Below are 14,431 nucleotides of genomic sequence, written 5' to 3'. Positions count from 1 at the left end.
GACATGATAAAACAATCGTCAGAATCCCCAGAAGAAACAAGGACTTAAAAGACACGCAATCCTAGGGAGTCGTCAACGTACTACAATACGTACTAAAATAAAAGCGCCAAAAAATTGGTATATGCATGCGTATTCGAATACAGAGATATGTAAACAGGCAGAATACGACGCTGCTGCCGGCGACGTCAATATAACACAGGTAGTATCTGGCGCAGTTGTTAGATCGGTTACTGCTGCTGTAGTGGCAGGTCATCATGATTTAAGTGAGCTTGAACGTGGTGTTATAATCGGCGCACGAGCGATAAAGTGGGGATTTTCACGTAAGGCTATTTCACGATTGCACCGTGAATATCAGGAATCCGGCAATCATCAAATCTCCGACATCGCTGTGGCCGGAAAATGATCCCGAAAGAAAAAAATATGCTGCAAGAACGTGACCAACGACGACTGAATCGAATCGTTGAACGTGACAGAAGTGGAACCCTTCAGCAAATTGCTGCAGATTTCAGTGCTGGGCCACCAAAAAGTGTCAGTGTGCGAACCAGTCAACGAAACACCATCGATATGGGCTTTCGGAGCCATAGGCCCATTCGTGTACCCTTGATGAGTGCATGACACAAAGCTTTATTCTTCGCCTGGGCCCATCAACACCGACATTGGACTGTCGATGACGAAACATGTTGCCTGGTTGGACTAGTCTTGTTTCAACTTGTATCGAGCGGATAGACGTGAACGGTTATGGAGACAACTTCATGAATCCATGGATCCTGTATGTTAGCAGGGGACTGTTCAAGCTCGTAGAAACATGTTGCCTGGTGGGACAAGTCTCGTTTCAAATTGAATCGAGCGGATGGACTTGTACAGCTATGGAGACAACTTCGTGAATCCATGGATCCTGCATGTTAGCAGGGGACTGTTCAAGCTCGTGGAGGCTCTGTAATGGAGTGGGGCTTGTGCAGTTGGAGTGATATGGGACCCATGATACGTCTAGATACGACTCTGACAGGTGACATGTACGTAAGCATCCTGTCTGATCACCTGCATCCATTCATCTCCATTGTGCAGTCCAACGGACATGGGCAATACCATCAGGAGAATACGACACGCCACACGTCCCGAATTGCTACAAAGTTGGTCCAGGAACGCTCTTCTGAGTTTCAACGCTTCTGCAGGCCACCAAACTTCCCAAACATGAACATTATTGACCATATCTGGGCTGCCTTGCAACCTACTGTTCAGAAGAGATTTCCACCCACTCGTTCTCTTACGGATTTATGGACAGCCCTGCAGGATTCGTTGTGTCAGTTCCCTCCAGCAGTATTTCAGACGTTAGTCGAGTTCATGCCACGTCGTGCTGCGGCACTTCTGCGTGGTCGCGGAGGCCCTACACGGTATTAGGCAGGTGTACATTTCTTTGGCTCTTCAGTGTATATTGGCAGTCATCAAATAGAAATGCACGTTACAGCGCTAGCTACACACTGAATACTGTGAAGTCAAGCACGCGCCACCCCATCGCGGGTTGAAGATTGCGACATCTAGCAGTAGAAACCAAATTAAAAGGACACGCAGACTGGACCCTGGAAATCGCAGTAACAAAATGGATCTCAGTGTTAAATAACAATCCAGTACAAGAGGCAGAAAATATTACCAGTTTCACGTATGAGAAGTAAGATACACTTAAAATTACTTACAGCTGAGGAAACTGATCTACCTGGTTAGATCCATAACCAGATAACACAGCCCGACTGAAGTTGTAGTCCTTGATGCCCTAGTGTATTAAACCAATAAAAATGTGAAATATATAGTGTGTTTTGTTGTGACTTGAGACAACCAAGCATCTCGAAAACGACGCACCGTACAAAAAATATGTTCTAGGTCAAAAGTTAATATAAGTAAAGTGGGCGTTGTTTGTACTACAAACTGCCACCTCGTAACCACCATAATACTCCATTTTTGCTGCATATTCTGGCTCTGCGCCAAAAAATACATACAGTTTACTAAAACTATTGTTTTCCGTTCGTGGTAGATGGCGCTGTAACCGACAAATACACTCCTGGAAATGGAAAAAAGAACACATTGACACCGGTGTGTCAGACCCACCATACTTGCTCCGGACACTGCGAGAGGGCTGTACAAGCAATGATCACACGCACGGCACAGCGGACACACCAGGACCCGCGGTGTTGGCCGTCGAATGGCGCTAGCTGCGCAGCATTTGTGCACCGCCGCCGTCAGTGTCAGCCAGTTTGCCGTGGCATACGGAGCTCCATCGCAGTCTTTAACACTGGTAGCATGCCGCGACAGCGTGGACGTGAACCGTATGTGCAGTTGACGGACTTTGAGCGAGGGCGTCTAGTGGGCATGCGGGAGGCCGGGTGGACGTACCGCCGAATTGCTCAACACGTGGGGCGTGAGGTCTCCACAGTACATCGATGTTGTCGCCAGTGGTCGGCGGAAGGTGCACGTGCCCGTCGACCTGGGACCGGACCGCAGCGACGCACGGATGCACGCCAAGACCGTAGGATCCTACGCAGTGCCGTAGGGGACCGCACCGCCACTTCCCAGCAAATTAGGGACACTGTTGCTCCTGGGGTATCGGCGAGGACCATTCGCAACCGTCTCCATGAAGCTGGGCTACGGTCCCGCACACCGTTAGGTCGTCTTCCGCTCACGCCCCAACATCGTGCAGCCCGCCTCCAGTGGTGTCGCGACAGGCGTGAATGGAGGGACGAATGGAGACGTGTCGTCTTCAGCGATGAGAGTCGCTTCTGCCTTGGTGCCAATGATGGTCGTATGCGTGTTTGGCGCCGTGCAGGTGAGCGCCACAATCAGGACTGCATACGACCGAGGCACACAGGGCCAACACCCGGCATCATGGTGTGGGGAGCGATCTCCTACACTGGCCGTACACCACTGGTGATCGTCGAGGGGACACTGAATAGTGCACGGTACATCCAAACCGTCATCGAACCCATCGTTCTACCATTCCTAGACCGGCAAGGGCACCTGCTGTTCCAACAGGACAATGCACGTCCGCATGTATCCCGTGCCACCCAACGTGTTCTAGAAGGTGTAAGTCAACTACCCTGGCCAGCAAGATCTCCGGATCTGTCCCCCATTGAGCATGTTTGGGACTGGATGAAGCGTCGTCTCACGCGGTCTGCACGTCCAGCACGAATGCTGGTCCAACCGAGGCGCCAGGTGGAAATGGCATGGCAAGCCGTTCCACAGGACTACATCCAGCATCTCTACGATCGTCTCCATGGGAGAATAGCAGCCTGCATTGCTGCGAAAGGTGGATATACACTGTACTAGTGCCGACATTGTGCATGCTCTGTTGCCTGTGTCTATGTGCCTGTGGTTCTGTCAGTGTGATCATGTGATGTATCTGACCCCAGGAATGTGTCAATAAAGTTTCCCCTTCCTGGGACAATGAATTCACGGTGTTCTTATTTCAATTTCCAGGGGTGTATGAAATGTACCTGTTTTTGCGATTAATAAACGGCTCTACTTTTCATTTACGATGTAAATGTGAACCCGTGCCAGAACAGGCTCCAGAGATGAGTGGTGCCGAGGCAGTGGGGTGTTCCGCGTGCGTGGAGGGTGAGCGATGGGCCGAGCGAGAGAGTGTTTTACACGATAGGTGTGTATCCATGGCAGGTGGGTCCGTCAATATCAATTCATAGACATACTACTACTCGACCACGATATTACCGCACTTGGCCTCCCTTGGCAGTCATCGGAAATATGCGGGGACGTTACAGCAAACGAGTACGGTGGTGACTAAGGAAAACGCATTGCGCTCTGAATCCTTTCAGGACACTTGTGCACCAACTATCAAGAGGTTTAGCACATGTCCTCGTAAGATATCACGATAGCAGCTCGCGATTGGCTGACCGAAGCGTCCTCAGCCCCAGACGCAATAATATAGTGATCGACTAATACCTTATTAAGATGGTTGTGGTTTGTATTTCACAGGCAGCCGCGTAGAAACCATCGCGAGAGTTACGGCGGTTGGCTGGAAACAAACACCAAAATCAGTCACCCCGGTGGCAGGATTCGGGGGCGGCCACCGAAATCAAGCATTCCAATGGTCTGAAGACGCACCAAGATCAGCACCGCAGGAAACAGAAAGCTACGTTACCATCCGAGAAGCTTATTTGCCAGATATGTCTAGCCATATTATTTGTACTATATAATCACATTTGCAACATTCAAGAAACGTTTCAACATTAATAGCAACCGTGAGACTACAAAGGCTAACATTTACATCCTCAATGAAATGTAGGATCAAATACGTCGGTTCTTAAAAAATGGCTCTGAGCACTATGGGACTTAACTTCTGAGGTCATCAGTCCCCTAGATTTTAGAACTACTTAAACCTAACTAACCTCAGGACATCACACACGTCCATGCCCGAGGCAGGATTCGAACCTGCGACCGTAGCGGTCGCGCGGTTCCGGACTGAAGCGCCTAGGACCGCTCGGTCACCCCGGCCGGCGTCGGTTCTTAATTGCAAAAACAGGCACACTTGATATTTGTCGACTACATCGCTATCTACCACGAACGAAAAACAATAGTTGAGTAAACCGTACGAATTTTTGGCGTAGAATGCGAATATGCAATAAGAATGGGCAGGGGGGAGGGATGGGGCGGGGGGGGGGGGGAGAGTCGATTTGAAAATAGGAAACTAACCTCCCAGGCGGGAGGGGTGGTTGGGAGTTGGCCAGTTGCAGCACAAACGATGCCCACTTTACTTGTGTTAACGTGTGACCTAGAACATCGTTTTCGCACGATGCTTCATTTTCGAGATATATAGTTGTCTCGAGTTGAAATAAACACCCTCGTGCATATAAATGATCTAGTAGAAAAACTCCGTAACGCTGTTCGCAAATTTTGCGGTTGTCTGCGAGAAGGCAGCTCACCAGAAGGCTGTAGCGATTTGCAAAAGGACCTGCAGAGGGCTGATTAGCTCTGGCAGTTGTCCCTTAACGCAGATAAACGTAATATAATGCACATGTATAAGAGAAGGAGTCCTCTATTGTACAATTACACCATTTATCTCAAATTTCTGGAGACAGTATCTCCCGTAAAATATCTAGGAGTAACCATACGGAGCGACCTCAACTGGAATGACCACTAAAACAAACATCAGGAAAGGTGTATGCTAGAGTGAGACCCACGGAAAGAATGTTAAGGAAATGTAACTCATCCACGAAGAAAGTGGCTTATAAGGTGCTTATCCGACCTATCCTTGAGTATTTCTCATCTCTCTGGGACCCTTACCAGGTAGGACTAACAGTAGAGATAGAGAAGCCCCGACCAAGAGCAGTGTGTTTCGTCACAGGGTCCTTTACCTGCGTGAAAGCGTTACAAGGCGCTCGGCAAACTCCACTCGTGGGCGCTACAAGAGGAGCAATGTGCGCCATGGATTGGTTTAGGCCTACTATTGAAATTCCGAGGAAAGTATGTCCCGGGAAGAGTCGGCCAACGTATTACATTCCCCCACATGCGTCTCGCAAAATGACCTCGACGAGAATATTCGAGAAATTAGGTCTAATACTGAGGTTTACCGACAATGATTCTCCTCAAGCGCTATTCGCGAATGGAACAAGAAAGGTGGGGGGGGGGGGAAGGGGGGGGAGATCAGAAGTACCCTCCGCCATACAGCGTCAGGTGGCTTGCAGAATACTGATGTAGCTGTAGATATAGGCAACAAAACAAAACAATTGTCGTACACTAGAACAGACGCGCAGAGATTCCTTCAGATTATTAACTACCATGAAATGTCAGAAACCTGAACAGTCTCATGAAATTCTGATATGTCGGTTATTTACCATGATCACGTAAGATCTATGGACAATACCTTCGGAAAAAATAATCTGGAGTCTGTTACATTTTAAACGTGCAACTATCGTACGACAGGGTTTTTATTTTATTTTATGTTATTTTCTGTAATACTCGATCTTCACTGCAAGTACTTGCTGGAACGTATATTGTACTTTGACCGCAGTTGGCTTTATAAGATAAAAATGTTTTATCACTGCTCGACATTCGTTTTTATCAGTTTTTTTTTTATAGAGCGCGTGACACACATCACTTAAGATAAAGACCAACAAAGAAATGGGCGTCGGATCAGTTTCAAGAAAACTTGGCAAGATAATTACGCTTCCCAACGCTCATCAACGCAATTTCGTAAATTTCTTTTTTCCGGTGATTTATTTGTTGCTGCACTTCTTTAAGTAATTCAATCCACAGCACGGACTTAAACTACCGGTACCATGTATAAATTAATGCAAACTAAATTTATCAATCTGTCTTCATACGTTTTGCTTGTGGTATTCAGAGAAGATTTTTCTTTAGTTGTGGTTAATGTCCCACCAGCTTTATGTCACAAGGAGCGAATCATTTATTCCGGAATTCTCCCAGCAAGCATTGGCACAGAGTGGTTTATCGAAGCCACAGAAAAGTGTGCCAGCGACACCAAAGCAAAACGACGAGTATCTGTGTACCGACCTTTACAGACCCAACGATTATTTCAGTTAATAAATATAACGTTAATTAGTTATAGGGCGAAAGTTCCTGGAGAACGATATTTCTGTATAGTACGACGCGGTTTCCTTAAATATGCTGCTAAATTTTTCTCTAATAGGCGGCGCCGTAGCAGTCCTATAGCATGTACCCATATTATAAAGTAGTTACAGTGACGGGAATGAGAAGTGTTACTCCAGGAACACCTTGACCGAACGCCAGCAAACTCATGATTCAGTATCTCCATGCCTAAACTAAACTTTCATTCTTATGCGAGGCTATTTTCAGTATAGATTAAAAGCCCTTCCTATAGCCGAAGAACTAGGTGAGTACGTGGTAAGTGTTCGTGGAGACAGAAAAAAAATGGTTTTATTTTATGGCAAAATTCGGTGTTACTTTTTGCCAGCTTCGGTGTTATTTTTTACCAAATTCGTTGTTACCTTTTTGCCCAATTCAATGTTGTTTGTCAAATTTGATGTTGTGTTTCGTCAGATTCTGTGTTTTCTGCTAAATTCCGTGTTGTTTTTGCTACTTCCGATGCTATTTTCATTGTCACATCAAAGTTCGTTACGCGGGATATGAACATCAGTTTGAGATTATACACGAACCTCAGCCTTAAGAAAATTAGAGGCGGAAATGCAGTTTAATACTCAGTAACTATAAGTTACGAATATTAGAAAACTTTTTTATATGACAAAATTACAAATTTCACGAAATCCCGTAACAACCACAGATTTTGCGTTATTTCGCTTAAAACCGCTACTTTCGTGTTACCGTTTTTGAGAAATTTTCCTTTCTCTAGCTACAAGGGTGAGTCTAACCTATTAGATCTTCTCAGGTGGAGATCGCAATACAGCACTTCCAGACCACGTGCAACTGCAGCTTATTGCCATCTTTTGGACTTCGGGAAATGTCGAATTATTGTTATGCGGCACATGGGAGCATCAGGTCGACATATCACACAGACAGTTGGAGTATGTGTAACTGTGTGGCCAAAAGAGTACTCATGGGAAAGAACACACGAGGAAAATCTTAAGGTCGTTTGGCTCGCGCTGACGAATTGACAGATGTCAATGGCTGAAATCCGGGCGAAGGTTACAGGCGGAATGTCACCACGCACCATTGGTGGCAGATTACTGGCAGCTGATTTGAGACTTCTAGTTGGCAGGCGTGTTTTACCATCGGGACCATAGCATAGACAAAAGAAACATGGGTGGTGTAGAATCAACTGTGACATTGAGTGGTGTCTTATCGGTAGACGTCACGGGCAAAGGTCACTTGAAACAATGACTCTCGAGACCGGTACTTCCCCAACTCCTGGAATCATGGAGTGAGAAGCTACTGAAAACAACAGCAGTATTGATATAGAAATTGCTGAAGCGTGGTTGAATGATCTCCAGTGTGTAGCAAGAAAGGTGTACCGTTTTGAGGCACCCTCCGTGAATAGGGTACAAAATGGCATATTTTAGCAGGACACTGCAAGACCCGACATTGCAGTTCACACCACGTACGCCTTAAGAAATGTATGGATCCTTCACTGACCTGTCCGTTTCCCTTATTTTTCACCCACAGAACATTTCTGGGACGCGATGGGTAGACGTATACTTCCTTATCAGCCTCTAATCAAACATGACAAAAAATTCCTCAAACTGACATTCTGAGTCCATTTCCTTCTACGCCACAACGAATACATCAGTGTATTGGTGGTCTCGGGGGCCACACCTCGCACTTAACTGACACATTTTGCAAACGATTCTAGCATTATAATAAGCCCCACTAGAGAGAAAGTCACAGAAGACATTGTTAATGATGTTTTACAAAGTATTATTAATTGGTTCTCTGAAAATTAACACCGCCTTAATTTTGAAAAAGAAAACGCACTATGTACAGTTCTGTACAACAAAAAATTATACCAACAGTATTGATGTAGCCCATGAACAGGAGTCAGTAAATGCAGTAGAATGGTCCAAATTTTTGGGTGTACTTATTAGTGAAATTTGAACTAAGAGAAGCATATTACTGAAATCGTCAGACAATTAAGTTCTGTTGCTTTTGCTCTTTGTATAATTGCTAGTCTTGGAATTCTGTGGTACGCTCCTATGGAACCAAACTGCTGAGTTCATCGGTCCCTAGGCTTGCACACTACTTAATATAACTTAAACTAACGTACTCTAAGGACAACACACGCACCCATGCCCGAGGGAGGATTCGAACTGGGCGAGCCACGCGAACTGTGGCAAGGTGTATTAGACCGCGCGGCTACCCCACTTGGCGCTGGTCTTGGAAACAGACGAATTAACGTTATGGCATATTTTGCATATTTCCGCCCAATAATGTATTACTGAATAATTTTCTGGGATAAGTCACCACTTAGAAAGAAGGTACAAATTGCACAAAAGCGATCAGTAAGAATAATATGTAGTGTTCAAATAGCTCTGAGCACTATGGGACTTAACTACTGAGGTCATCAGTCCCTAGAACTTAGACTATTTAAACCTAACTGACCTAAGGACATCACACACATCCATGCCCGAGGCAGGATTCGAACCTACGACCGTAGCTGTGGCGCGGTTCCAGACTGTAGCGCCTAGAACCATTCGGCAACCCCGTCCGGCAATAACCTCCATTGGCCCAGAAAGAAGTTCAATATACACCAACAAAACTTTTTTATCATTTCACCAGGAACACAAAATGTCTGACAGGTAGAAAGCTAGTTTAAAATGTAACCTACAAATCCTTTTTCCTGGTCTACGCCTTCTATTCTACGAACGAATTTATATATACTAGTTTTAAATGTATCCCACAAATCCTTTTTCCTGGTCTACGCCTTCTATTCTACGAACGAATTTCTATATAAAAACTGTCAGCCTATAAAAAGATTCCTTTCTGTATGTGGGACTGTAAAATAATGTGTTCATTAATGTTAACGTTAGCCATGTATACATACCTTGTAAACTGACTCGTTCCACGACATTTCGAAAGAAGAATTGTCCAAAAAATCTATGGAACATGTAACTAATTACGTATGGAGGTTGACATCAGTTCGGAATGGAATAAAAGTTGAATCATTTCATACTTGCTGTGTGATGAACATTTCCACAAAATACGATAAATATACAACTATTGCTGTATGGTGTAAAATTTTCTCTCGATGTGTTTTGAAAAGGTTGAGCAATGACACTTTGGTGCTACGTGACTTACCGTCGTACTGCACAGCGATATTATCGATAAACCGTGCGGGGTGGCGCAGTGGCTGGCACACTGGACTCGCATTCGGGAGGACGACGGTTCAATCCCGTGTCCGGCCATCCTGATTTAGGTTTTCCGTGATTTCCCTAAATCGCTCCAGCAAATGCCGGGATGGTTCCTTCGAAAGGGCACGGCCGACTTCCTTTCCTAATCCGATGAGACCGATGACCTCGCTGTCTGGTCTCCTCCCCCAAAACAACCCAACCCAACCCGAGTTCGATAAAATTGGTCTTATAAGAACTTCAGACGTGTACCTGCAGTTTAGCCCAGGTGTAATTCAATACGGGTCATTAGAAATGTCGATGGACTCATGTCTCGTCGCTCGTTGGTAGCTGCGATGAATAGCTTTGGCAGTACATACAAAAAGCCAGAGGCCCAAAAATCTGTCGTAATTGAGCACGAGGTAGAACAGGATAACAACGCGCAAGCTTCTGCACGTGACAAATGTGATGCAATTGTATTTTCCAGACGGTAAACGACTTCATAGTAAACATTTATGCTGGGTGCAGTGCCCAGCACATCTCCCTTTCCGTCCAGAATGTGCTGCGATCGACAGTCAGTCACTTTTTCCCGCGTGAATCGACGACGAGCTTGTAGCTCATGCCACGTGGCACCGGGAAGAAACAGGAGTAGATAGAGATGCCGTCCGCCACCAGTGGCCTTGATGAAAGGAGGTATTTGCTTACGTGTGTGAGGAACACCAGCTCCACTCCTCTGTATATAGTACCGGGTCTGAAGGCTGTTCCCGTTAGCTGCTAGTCTCCACAGAAAAGAGATATATATCTTTCGGTACTTTATGCGGAAACTACACCCAGCTACTTGCAGAAAGTTCGGAAATTTTGATTTTTTTCGTTGCTTCTACGGCTTTCCCAGATCTATGACGTTCTTGGAGAACGAAAATCTCATCTATAAAAATCAACATGGATTTCGCAAACATAGATGTTGGAAAACGCAGTTCGCTCTTTTCCTCCGTGAGATGCACAGCGCTGAAGACAATGGCGCTCCGGTTGATACCGTGTTCCTTCATTTCAGGAAGGCAATTGACACCGTCCCGTACTGCCGGTTAGTGAAAAAAAGACGAACTTATGGATTATCACGCCATATTAACGACTGGTTTCAGGGCTCTCTTGCGGACGGAACTTAACAATTCGCACTTAACAGAAAAAAATCGACAGATGCAAAGGTAATTTTCGGAGTACCCCAAGTAAGTGTGGTAGGACCATTGGTGTTTACAATGCATATAAATGATGTAGTACAAAGCGTCGTAAGCTCCTTAAGACTGTTCGCAGATAATGCAGTAGTCTATAGGAAAGTAGGAACGGCAGAAGACGGTATCGATTTGTAGAATGACCTGCAGAGAATTGATGAATGGTGCAGTGTAGTAGTTGACCCTGAACGTGAATAAATATAACATGTCTCACATGCATAGGAAAAGAAATCCACTACTGTACAGCTACAGTATTGATGACGAACTATCGGAAACAGTGTCTACCGTAAAATATCTGGGAGTAACTATCTAGAGCGACCTTAAATGGGACGAGCACATAAAACAAATAATAGGAAAAGCAAACACCAGACTAAGATTCGTAGGAAGAACCCTAAGAAAATGTAACTCGTCCACGAAGGAAGCGGCTTACAGCGTGTTGTTCCATAGATTCTTGAGTACTCTTCATCCGCATGGGACCATTGCCAGGTAGGACTGATAGAAGAGAGAGAGGGAATACCCAAGGAAGAGTGGCTCGTTTGGTCACGGGATCGTCTAGTCAGTGAGACAGCGTTAAAGAGATGCTTCATTAGCTCTAGTGTCGGATATTACAATACAGGAATTGTGCGTTACGGAGATGTTTGCTATTGAAATTTCGAGAGAACCCTTTCCGGGAAGAATCGGGTAACACATTATTTCCTCCCACAGACCCCTTGCGAAGTGATCAGGACGAGAAAATTCGAGTAATTAGAGCTGATACAGACGCTTACCGATAATCATTCTTCCCACGCGCTATTTTCGAGTATAACTGGAAGGGGTGTTAGTTAGTGGTACCAGAAGTAACCTCCGCCTCGCACCGTTATGTGGCTTGCAAAGTACGATATAGATGTGGAAAATACCGGATTTCAGGTTTCACAATAATTGGTGGATGGAATACCCAATAACAAAAAAAAAGTGTAGAATGCTGAAGGAGCTAGAAATATGAACACCCCAGTCAAGATCTGTCGAGCAGTTTCAACGTATAACGGTTGCTCCACATTGGCTAAGCATCAGGTGCTACATTTTCAGTTCATCTGCCGAAGACACCTGTAACTACTGACTTTAGAGGACTGCCAGCAGACCGGGCAGCTTTTAAAGTTAATCCTGGAATACGACTGACGTCAGCTATCTGATCTGCTCTTTAACTAACAAAATCCTCAACTCAGCTATCAAAAATGGCTCTAAGCACTATGGGACTTAACATCTGAGGTAATCACCCCCCTAGACTTAGAATTAACCTAAGGACATTACGCACATCCATGCCCGAGCCAGGATTCGAACCTGCGACCGTAGCAGTAGCGCGGTTCCAGACTGAAGAACTCAACTATCATCGTGATGTTAGAGATCGAGAGAAAGTACGACCGACAAAAGTCCTCTAAGCACAGAAGCCGAGATATTTCTTCTTCTTCTTCAGTGGTTGCAATTTATTGAGCACCACGTTTATTGTTTTATAAAAGCTCATACGACAGTTAGATAACGTCCACATATGACTGGCTACTCTATAAGGGTAAAAAACAATCTTGTAGGAACTTACCATTTCCGTAGCTGAGGGGCTACCAAAATACATGTGCATACGAGAGGTTCCCGTACTAATCACGTGGCCTCGCAAAATCCCTTCACTTATAGGGTGCCTTATCGAGTAAAAAGATAACACGAAAGTTATCTCAGCAATAGCGTTGATAATGTCTGCTTCTCCGACACTAAGGTGCTTCAAAGAAACGAGCAGGAAAAACCCATTTCAACCGTCGAAAAAACGTTTTACGGGGAATATACTGTACATTGAGATTATTGCAAAATAATTATAAAGTCATCCCAAGTAATAGTAAACGGACAGCCTTAATTTTCTGGTATATTTACATATTTAGGAAGACATACATGACGCACAAAATACGATTCGTATTGTATCTCAGTTTAAGTGCTCTTTCTAGCACCGAATCTTACCACGGCAACTTGGAAAGAAGTTCGTTGCTGAAAGAAATTTCTTTTCAAAAAGTAACTTGCTAGACTACTACTTACAAACGTGGCGTGATTCCAGTATTTGTATCGACGTTTCAGAATAATTTTGTGTAACGAAATGATTTGACGATTTGTACTGGAAATGTACAAACATCTGTGGACCTGAGTCCGTGGGGGTGCCGTGCAATTGCAGATTAGAGATAGTTTTCTCTTAGAAGTAACCTCTAACACGTGCTCAGTAGACCCTGGAATGATTTCGGGGAAATACAGACAGCGTACATCGGAGATAGTGCGATGTTACTTCTGGCTTCTGAAGATTTGGTTTTGCTATTTATAACGGTGTTCGGAACAATAATTTTCAAAAGTACAGAGATTGCATAAGGTCTCAGAGTTTGAAACGTGATACAACTCTGTTTTGTTTCTTTTAGTTGCAGAATCGTTTATCGCCATAATAGAGAAGCAGCCGATCTGTTAATCCACATTCACATCTACATATACACTATGTGATCAAAAGTATCCGGACACCAGGCTGAAAACGACTTACAAGTTCGTGGCGCCCTCCAACGGTGATGCTGGAATTCAATAAGGTGTTGGCCCACCTTTAGCCTTGATCGCAGCTTCCACTGTCGCAGGCTTGCTTTCAATCAGGTGCTGGAAGGTTCCTTGTGGAATAGCAGCCCATTCTTCACGGAGTGCTGCACTGAGGAGAGGTATCGATGTCGGTCAGTGAAGCCTGGCACGAAGTCGGCGCTGCAAAACATCCCAAAGGTGTTTTATAACATTCAGGTCAGGACTCTTGCAGACCAGTCCATTACAGGGATGTTACTGTCGTGTAACAGTCCGCCCCCGGTAGCTGAGTGGTCAGCGCGACGGAATGTCAATCCAAAGGGCCCGGGTTCGATTCCCGGCTGGGTCGGAGATTTTCTCCGCTCAGGGACTGGGTGTTGTGTTGTCCTAATCATCATCATTTCATCCCCATCGACGCGCAAGTCGCCGAAGTGGCGTCAAATCGAAATACTTTCACCAGGCGAACGGTCTACCCGACGGGAGGCCCTCGTCACACGACATCATCATCATCATCACTGTCGTGTAAACACTCCGCCACAGGCCGTGCATTTCGAATAGGTGCTCGATCATGTTGAAAGATGCTATCACCATCCCCGAATTGCTCTTCAACAGTGGGAAGCAAGAAGGTGCCTAAAACATCAATGTAAACCTGTGCTGTGGTAGTGCCACACAAAACAACAAGGGGTGTAAGCCCTCTCCGTGAAACACACGACTACACCATAACACCACCACCTCCGAATTTTACTGTTGGCACTACACACGCTGGCAGATGATGTTCACCGGGCATTCGCCATGCCCACACCAAATGGTTCAAATGGCTCTGAGCACTATGGAACTTAACATCTTAGGTCATCAGTCTCCTAGAACTTAGAACTACTTAAACCT

At 45.3% G+C, this 14,431-nt stretch overlaps 1 protein-coding gene across 2 annotated transcripts in view; it reads right to left on the bottom strand.

Moving 5' to 3' along the window:
- The window catches only part of LOC126198533 (reticulon-4 receptor-like), a 44,927-nt gene extending 32,298 nt beyond the window's left edge, over positions 1 to 12,629 (bottom strand). For both annotated transcript variants that reach the window (XM_049934931.1, XM_049934930.1), the window contains exon 1: positions 12,558 to 12,629. In XM_049934931.1, the coding sequence (XP_049790888.1) occupies positions 12,558 to 12,596 (39 nt within the window). In that variant the 5' untranslated portion in view covers positions 12,597 to 12,629. The remainder of the gene's footprint in view (positions 1 to 12,557) is intronic.
- Between the last annotated feature and the right edge of the window lie 1,802 nt (positions 12,630 to 14,431).

The sequence above is a fragment of the Schistocerca nitens genome, chromosome 8, assembly GCF_023898315.1.
Source record: "Schistocerca nitens isolate TAMUIC-IGC-003100 chromosome 8, iqSchNite1.1, whole genome shotgun sequence".
Taxonomy (NCBI): domain Eukaryota; kingdom Metazoa; phylum Arthropoda; class Insecta; order Orthoptera; family Acrididae; genus Schistocerca; species Schistocerca nitens.
This window is presented reverse-complemented; position numbering and strand designations above follow the sequence as displayed.